General features: G+C 48.3%; 1 protein-coding gene across 1 annotated transcript; it reads right to left on the reverse strand.

Moving 5' to 3' along the window:
- Positions 1-5,451: 5,451 nt before the first annotated feature.
- LOC101993270 (EKC/KEOPS complex subunit Tp53rk-like) lies at positions 5,452-8,029 on the reverse strand. The gene is made up of 2 exons (XM_005363128.1): positions 7,723-8,029; positions 5,452-5,930 (listed from the first exon to the last, which is right to left on the reverse strand). Exons 1-2 carry the CDS (start codon positions 8,027-8,029, stop codon positions 5,452-5,454), a joined length of 786 nt encoding a protein of 261 aa, XP_005363185.1.
- Between the last annotated feature and the right edge of the window lie 1,320 nt (positions 8,030-9,349).

The following is a 9,349-nucleotide window of genomic DNA, read 5'->3' on the forward strand; positions in this document are numbered from 1 at the left end:
AGACAGGGTTTCTCTGTGGCTTTGGAGCCTGTCCTGGAACTAGCTCTGTAGACCAGGCTGGTCTCAAACTCACAGAAATCCACCTGCCTCTGCCTCCCGAGTGCTGGGATTAAAGGCGTGTGCCACCATCGCCCGGCCCAGCAGCAGTCTTAATTGAACACTGTCCTTCCTCTGGTGCTGGGTGGGACTTTATTGTGTGGCGGCAATGACCTCTTAGCTCTTGGTGGACAAGGGGAGACTGCGGCTGCTCCCCTTGATGCAGCCCCTGGATAGGCTGCTTCCTTCCCAGCATTTTCGTCCCTCTCTCCCAGTCCAGGTCAGTAATCACTGGCTCCTCTCCAGTCTGCCTTTTCCTACTACATGCTATCTGTGATCACGTTGCTGTTTGTCCATCTCTCCCTTGTTCTCCGTCCCTGCCAGTCAATGTTCATTGCCAACTTGACTGGAGTTGGAATCACCTATGAGTGATGTGGGATTCCCCTCTGTATGTTGTGAATATGTTTTATTGTCATTGGTTAATAAAGAAGATACTTTTAGCCAATGGCTTAACAGAGTAAACTCAGGTGGAAAATCCAAACAGAGATGTAGAGAGAGAGGGTAGGCAGAGTCGAGGAGATGCCATGTAGCTGCCGAAGGAGAAAGCAAGCAGAACACCTGACCCCATCTCTCTGCTTCCACTTACAAAAGCCCGCCACCTTTGCTTGAGGTCACTACTGTGCCTTCCCACCATGAACTGCAACCTCTCAACCTCTGAGTCAAAGTGAACCCTGTCGGAGGCCATGGAAATATATAGCATATGGTAACTGATAATTCAGGTGTCAACCCCCCAGAGGAGTGACTCTCTGATGGAGGTAAATCCTGTCCAGGAAAGGCCTGCAGGACCATTGACTCTGGAAACTGATGCTCATTTTTGCTAAAATAGCTTGGTGTCTCCCCAATACCTGCACTGTAGTGTGTAATCTCATGTGATGTGTATATGTAATCTCATGATGACATCTCATCTTATGGGCACAGGTGGTCAGGAAGATGACTTTTCATTAAACTGCATGATTTTGATATATAGTGTCTATATTGGGACATGCCTCATAACTAGATCTATTTGTCCCATGAGGACTGTAGGTACTTAAAAACCTGTTTTATTCCTTTTGCTCAGACTCACTGCACACAATCAGCTCATTTTTACCTCAGAAAAAGTTCAAACTAGACTAAAGGCTTTTTTTTTTTTTTGGGTTTTTCGAGACAGGGTTTCTCTGTGGCTTTGGAGCCTGTCCTGGAACTAGCTCTGTAGACCAGGCTGGTCTCGAACTCACAGAGATCCCACCTCCCTCTGCCTCCCGAGTGCTGGGATTAAAGGCGTGAGCCACCACCGCCCGGCCTAAAGGCTTTTTGTAAATTGATCATAAGTTTAAAACTTTGCAGTTATGGGGGCGGGGGCTGGAGAAATGGCTCAGAGGTTAAGAGCACTGGCTGCTCTTCCAGAAGTCTTGAGTTCAATTCCCAGCAACCACATAGTGGCTCACAACCATCCATTATGAGATCTGGTGCCCTCTCTGGCCTGCAGACAGACATATAGGCAGAACACTGTACACATAATAAATAAACCTTGGGCTGGAGAGATGGTTCAGAGGTTAAAAACACTGACTGCTCTTCCAGAGGACCTGAGTTCAATTCCCAGCAACCACATGGTGGTTCATAACCACCTGTAATGAGATCTGGTGCCCTCTTCTGGCACGCAGGTGTACATGCAGGCAGAACATTGTATACATAATAAATCTTTAAAAATAAATCTTAAAAAAAAATCTTTACAGTTATGCACAAGGTTAGAGTCACAGATGTCCAACCAAGGTTGCTACACAAAGCACCCTAAGAAAGACATGCTAATGTTTCGCTTGCCAAGTCTAGCTGATAAAAGACCTATGGACACTGTGCCACTGGGCTCTGATCACACTCTTACTCCTGAAACCTTGAAACCTTGGTTGCCATAGTTAATGGCTTGGCTCCTTATCACTTACCCATAAGGTCAAAAGGAATGTGCTTTTGACCAATGAGAGGTAACTCTTGTAATCTTTTTCTTTTCTCTTTTGTTTTTTTAAGACAGGATTTCTCTGTAGCTTTTAGAGCCTGTCCTGGAACTCGCTCTGTAGACCAGGCTGGCCTCAAACTCACAGAGATCCGCCTGCCTCTGCCTCCCGAGTGCTGGGATTAAAGGCGTGCACCACCCATCCAGCTTGTAAACTTTTTCATTGCTTCAAGGCTCACATGGAGAGAGAATTTTTAGGCTAGAGGAGAAGAAGCTAGGAGACACTAGAAGTGGGACAGGAGAACTAGAATAGAGGCAGAACAATAAAGAGACTGATTTGGGAAAACACAGCATGACAGAGCTCATTTGTGATGTTATGCCCAAAGTCTGGATCTCCAAGAAACCACCAAATCTGATGCAAAAGCAAAGAGTCTTTATTGTGAGTTAACTCAAGCCTTCCTGTCTATCTGAGTAGCAACAACAGTAGCAGGAGCAGAGCAGGAGAGACCCCAAGTAGTGTGGGGAGGGGGGTTTGTAGTAGGGAAAGTTTGGGGAATTCCAAGTTTACAGGCTTGGGATTGGCTGCCCGCTATGGGATGGTGCCTGCTGGTTGGCTCCTCCCATTTTAGGGAGGAGTCCATGATGTCATGGTTCAGGGAGAGGTTATGCCTGAGTACTAGAGGTAACTACTCCCTGGGCTGAGGTCCAGAAATGGTCATGGCATATTTCTAGGCTAGAAGTTACCACTTCCCTGCTCAGGGACTGTACTAGGGCCTGGATCTCTTAGTTGCCCTCTGATACCCTAAGAAAAAAGTGCTTTTTACTTGCTGTAGTGTCTGATCTGAACCCTGAAGATAATCTTGGGGCTGGACCCCAAAGAGACTCGATAGAACCCTTCTTACCTTAATCTCTTTGTCAGATAGTTAAAGCAATAAGGGAAGTAATTCGTAGATTTTTGTCCCTCTCTTCTCCTGAGGTGATTAAGTATGCAAACATGAGATCCAGATAAACAAATACATTTTAATATGGGTTATGGTTCGAATGAGAAATGTCCTGAACCTGGGGAGGTCTCTGGCATTTTGGAAAGTTAGGCTGATTCTGAAGAGAGTATCTCAGCATTCACACAAGACAGAACCTGGCACCTTTTTGTTTTGTTTTCTTCCTCTTGCAGTAATGGATTTCTCCCTGGTCTCCCTTTCCTGAGTAATGTCCCCACATGGCAAGGAAGCCAGTCCTGAGGTCTGGTATCTGGGTGCACGCCTGACTTTCCAGCAGGCTGTCTACTCCCTCCCTGGCATACACAGGCTCTCCTTGTTCTCCTGCCACGCTGGATAGCCTGTCTCCTCGGGCCCTTGGATGCCTGCTCCTGCATCACTGCTCAGCTTTTTTCCCCACACTGAGAAACAGTTTCTTTGTTGTTGTTTTTTGTGACAAGGTTGCATTTTTTTGTTTTAAAATTCTAAAATAATATTAAAATATTAGAAATATTTTAAGGCAGGCAGCGGTAGGTACGCACCTTTAATAACAGCATACAGGAGGTAGAGGAGAGGTGGATCTCTAAGTTCGAGGCCAGCCTGATCTACAGAGTGAGTTTCAGGACAACCAGATGTGTGTCTGTAATGGACATGTGCACATGAGTGAATGTGCCATTGGGGTCCAAGAGTGTTGGATCCCCTGAAGTTGGGGGACACAGGAGGCTGGGAGCTACCCAATGTGGGAGCTGAGAACTCAGGTTCCTGAAGGACAGCACATGCTCTTTATGGCTGAGACATCTTGCCAACACCACATTTTAGTGTGCAAACATACCCCTCCATGGCCACCAGAGTTGAGAGCAGGCTCAAAGCAGAAACGTCACTGGAATAGGACTTGCAGATTTTCTTCAAAGTCAGAGTGCGTCTGTTCTCATCACCCATCTTTCCCCCTGTCAGGGACTCGTCCCATTATCCATCTCAGCTGTGCTGTATTTGTGTGTGCCATCTGCACTGAGGACATGTTCAAATGTAGCTATTTCAGACACTGCAGAAGCCAGAGGTGTCACGATGTGGTTTCTGTTTGTCTTGGTAGGGCCTCTCCAGGGCTGCAGGAACTGCCCCTGCACACAGTGTAGAATAGGAAGGGAGGCTGGTTTAAGAAAATGAGCTACTCTGTCAAATGAGAGGACACATACACCAGGAGCTGCTGCAGCCTCTACACCCCTGCTTCAGCCGAACTTAGCCCAATCCCCACCAACAATAACAATGATCAAAATGATAATTAACATTATGTCAATCCAGGTTGATTATCCCTTCATTTGATTGTTCCAAATTTAAATCAAGCATTGTGTAATTATACAGACTTAACTCTCTCCGTTGTAACAGTGTTTCCCATTTTTTAATGTGGGGAAAAAAACCTCTCTTTTAACTAATTCCTCCCTCACCAAATCTGATGGTGATGGCAGTGGAGCCGAAGACTGTGCAGCACATCTAACTGGAGCACACAGGCAGTGCACAGCCTGTCCGAGGACAGTGCAACCGCTAGCGTGCAGCCGTGAGCTGAGACCATGTAGTGGTCCCAATAACAGCAGAAGCCTGAGCAGGTGTCAAGGCAGCTACCTAGTGTGCCGGCATCAGTCCAAGGAAGGGGTATGCAGGGGAGAGGGAGCCAGCTGTCTGAGAAACACATCTGAAGAGTGGTGGGAGCCTGCGGCAGGAGCTGCCTAAAGCCAGAGCCAACCAGTATAAAGGGGTAAGTCTGTCTGCAACATTTGAAGCCCACGTGCCTCTGGTGCTTGGGGCCTGTGGAGTTTGCTGCAGAAAGGCTGCAACAAAAAAATTCCAAACTCGCTCAGAGGCTTGGGGAAAATTGGGAGAAAAGCTTAGCCGGTGAGGCAGTAACTCCAGTGGGAGCCCCTGCATGTAGTTCTGGTGTGTGCCAGTGGCTGCAAAGCCATAGGCAGGCGGCCTTTTCGTGAATTCACGCCCTAAAGTTGGGCACTAGATAGAGCATGAGTTCTAATTGGTCTTAATAATAAAAACCCAGAGTCAAACATTAGAGGGTGAAAGCTGAAAGATCAGAGAAGCAGAGCAGTCAGTCACTAGAGTTCTTACCTCTACAAAATCCTCAACCAAAAAGGGGCTGAGTTCCTATCTCCTCCCACCTTATATTCCTCTCTCTCGGCCCAGCAATATCTGTACAGACCTCCAGACCGCTGTGGTTAACTAGTGGCTAGCTCTGCCCTCTGATCTTCAGGCAAGCTTTGTTAGAGTACAAAGAAGATATCAACATCCAGTTCTGCCTAGACCAGGCCTTGTGCACATTAAGCTCCTGAGAACAGTGAACCGCAGGTGACGGTGGCACAGCACGATCGCAGGCCACTTAACAACGACCCCACTGCCTAGGCCCAGCCGCACCCACAGTATTCTCACCGGGAGACAGTTACTATAGCAACTCTGCTACCTGACCATGGACCGCTTTCTCCCTCTCAGGTACACTTCATCTAACTTCTTAAGAACTGGACCGGACTTTTTGGAAGATGTACCATAGCTCCTGAGAAAGGCTTCAAACACTGTCTTGGTGTGGGGGTGGGTGCTGAGGAAGGCCTTCTCCAGGACACAGAGGTCGACGCCTTTATCTTCCGGCAGTCCCAAAACAAAACTCAGCCCGAAGTCGATGAGCACGATGTGCAGCTGCTCCAGGGGCCGCCTCAGGAGCATGTTGGAGGTGGTGAGGTCTCTGTGAATGAGGTCTTTGTCATGCATTCTAGCCAGAACCTGCCTGATTCTCCTGGCTAAGCCCAGGAGGCACTGGGGGTCTTTTTCGGTCTCCATAGTAGATTGGATATAATCTCGAACAGTCACCGAGTCTTCGATTTCTTCCATATAAAAGCAGTTAGAAGCATAGTCCACGAAGAAGACAACTGGGGCAGTTATACCTGCAGTGGACACATAGGTGCTAGTGAGTGTGTTCTGTATGAAGGAGGTGTCACCTGCACAGGTAGGGCCAGCTTTTCAGTCTAAATCTACTTACTCTGGAGCAGGGTTGAGGAATATGGTGGAAATGATAAAACTTAACCAGAAGCTTGCCCAAGCCCTGTCCAAGCCCTGCTCAAGCCCTGAGGGACTATAGCCCAGCTCAGGGTGCGTCTGCAAGTGTCAAAGCTTGCTCCTCTTTCTCAAGTCACCTTAGGACTGGAATTCATTGCTACTCCCTTAAAAAAAACCAAGGAAACAAGAATCCAGAAGGGAAAGCATCCTCACATCCTCCAGTCTGAGGGCTACCTGACTAGCAGGAGGCTAAGCAGCATGTCGTCTTACAGACCCATCTTTTTCCCAGGACAGGCAGGTTCAAATCCCAGTTCCCTCCTTATTAGTGGTGAAACCTCAAGGTTCCATTAACTTCTCTATATCTCGGTCTCCGATACTGTTAATGCAGTAACAATAGCTCTAACAAACTCCAGGACTCTCCTGAATGCCAACCTCGTCCAGGACACTTTTCCTAGAAACTGGGGACCTGTCAATGGGGATCAGGGTAGCCACCACCTCTGTCTGATAAAACTTACAAAAGAAGGTGAAGCAGAAAATATGGACATTACAGCTCCATTGCGTCTGCTAGGACAGGAGAGTGCTGGCCTGTTCACTGCTGAGCTTCCCAAGGCTCCTGGCACCTATCAACCACTAAGAAGAAAAACCAAAGGAGTGTAAAAGAGAAAGGCCCAGATCCTAGCTACAAAGCCAGGACACTTGGTTGTAGGCGGAACTTTGGACATTTTCCCTCTTTGTGCCTACTTTCTCTGGAGGACAAAGCTTTCTCGAGGGGAACCAAAAGATGTTTTAAAGAAAGAAAGAAAGAAAGAAAAAAAGAAAGAAAGAAAGAAAGAAAGAAAGAACACCCGGGAGTAGTGGCTCACGCTTTAAATCCCAGCACTTGGGAAGCAGAGGCAGGCAGATCTTTATGGTTCGAGACCAGGCGAGGTAGTGAGGTCCAAGAAAGGCACAACAAACAAAAAAGAAACTATTTAATGAAGTCTGAAGTTTATTGAATGCCATGGCAACATACAAACGTGATTTACATCCTGAGATGCGACCTCGACTGTGATTTCACATTACAGCTGAGGAACTGAGGCAAGACAATTTACTAAAGGGCCACACGGGAAGCAGCACCGGTAAAATCTGAATCCGGCAAGCCTGGCTCCAGATACGCGCCTGTCAGGGCACCCGGTACTTTTTGTTTGTTTATTTTTCGAGACCGGGTTTCTTTGTGTTACTTTAGAGTGTGTCCTGGAACTCGCTCTGTAGACCAGGCTGGCCTCGAACTCACAGAGATCTTCCTGCCTCTGCGCCTTAAGAGTGTTAGGATAAAAGGTGTGCTCCACCACCTCCCAGCCGACATCAGTGCTTAAAACTACAGGTCTCAAAGCTAGACAGAGAAACAACAGCAGCAACAACAACAACTAAACAAAAAACAAAAACCCTATCAAATGGAGAGAGGACTACAGCAAGCAGAAACGAGGAAACTGAGGCTCCGTGCGCTGAACGACAAGTTCAGAGATAGCTGCAGAGCAACAAACCAAACGGAAAGGCGTCCCGTGCGACGCTGGGAGTCCTTAAATACTGCCGTCTGGTCCCGTCTCCCGGGTCTCGGAGCCCTATTCAGTTCCGTCCCGTCCCGTCCGCCCCATCTCCCGGGCCTTGAAGCCCCGTCCACCCCCGTCCCGTCCGCCCCACTCGCGCTGCGACAGCGGAGCAGCGCCCGCGCCTCCTGCACCGTCCTCCGCCGGCCGAGCCGCGCCTCCAGCGCCGGGTGCCGGTAGCTCTTGGGGAAGCGATGTTTCACCACGGCCGCGCAGCCCTGGAAGCGGCCGCGGAAGACGCGCGCCTCGGCGCCCTGCTGCAGCAGCTCCAAGCCGCTAAGGACCAGCAGGCTCTGCCCTCCTGCTCCGAGGACGGCTCGACCTCCGTCTCCGATTCGTCCCCCGCAGCACGGCTTGAGTTCGCTCGCTTCGGAAATTGTCGCTTCCGCGCCACACGACATGCCCCCCTCCCCGCCCCCCGCCACTCTTCTGCTCTGCCGGACCTTTCCTTCTTTCCTTGCTCTGGCTTTCCAGACAGGCGACTTGGGCCTTCCCGAAGCTCTTCTATCTCCGTGACCGCTCGGCAACTTTCGGTCAACAGCGTCTCACTTTCGGCTTTCTCCAGAAGTCGGTGATGCTCAGACTTTGGGAGCTGGCTCCAAGTTGGAGACATTTTAGGGTCTCCCTTCCCTCCACTACCCTACCCTTCTCTTTTCTCTCTCCTTACTTTCCTTTTTTTCTTCTTTTTTGAGCAGGGTCTTACTGTGTCACCCAGGTTAACATCGAACTCATGATCTTCCCACTTCAGTCTATGGAAACATTCTCTTTAAACCAGGTGGGAATGAACAGGACCAAGGAAAAACACCCTGACCCCTACCTAAGCTGTACTGTCTAATTTGATAATAATAATGATAACCTGTGCAGAGTTTTGAGGAATAAAAATAAATACAAGGATGTGTTTCATAGTCAGGGTCTGTGAGTCTCACGTAAGAAGAGGCATGGATTGTTGTTCAAGTTAATGACTAACAATTGAGTCCCCATAGCCTAGCTAGTTTAAATTCTTTTTTACCTTAATGTTGGGAGATGTGTTCCCGGTCTCAGAGTGCATCACAGCTGCAACAAAGCTGTGAAAACAGCAAAGTTAGACTAAGATGCTTTTGCTAAATAACTTGGAGGTGAAAAACCCAATAAGACAATCTCAAGTTTCAGAAAGGCACACAGTTGAATGCGGGACTCTTTAAGGTCAGGGAACAAGAACAAAGCAGCCCAGTTATTACTGGCTGACAAACTGTCCTTGCTAGGTTTGGTTGATGACCGGAGGTGATGATTAATTTCTTATACCCATTTCTGTCTGTGGGGGCCAGCCATGATAAGCTAAGTATGGACAGGTCACCCAAAGGAAGTTCTTTACTTCCAACCATTATCACCTGCCAGAGTAGAACTTTGGCCCTCGATAAATTTAATAAGAGGCCCAAATCTCAGTAGTTTACCCTGAAGCAATACCTGGTAGCAGGAAAGAACCACAAGCTGAGATAACCCGATCACCGCCCAAGAGCAGACCATTAAAAAAAAATGCCACCTTCTGTCCATAGGATCACCTGCCAGCGCACCTCACCAGGACATCCCTAGACAAATGTCAGCCAATCAGGGGTCCTAAACTTCAGAGACCCCTCACCCCTACCCTTACTACTATAAAAAGCCAATTCTACTTGAGCTCGGGGATCTCTGGTTTTCCAATAAGTTGGAAACGCGGAGAGACCAAGTTTGCAAACTTGATTAAA

The sequence above is a fragment of the Microtus ochrogaster genome, linkage group LG8, assembly GCF_000317375.1.
Source record: "Microtus ochrogaster isolate Prairie Vole_2 linkage group LG8, MicOch1.0, whole genome shotgun sequence".
NCBI lineage: Eukaryota > Metazoa > Chordata > Mammalia > Rodentia > Cricetidae > Microtus > Microtus ochrogaster.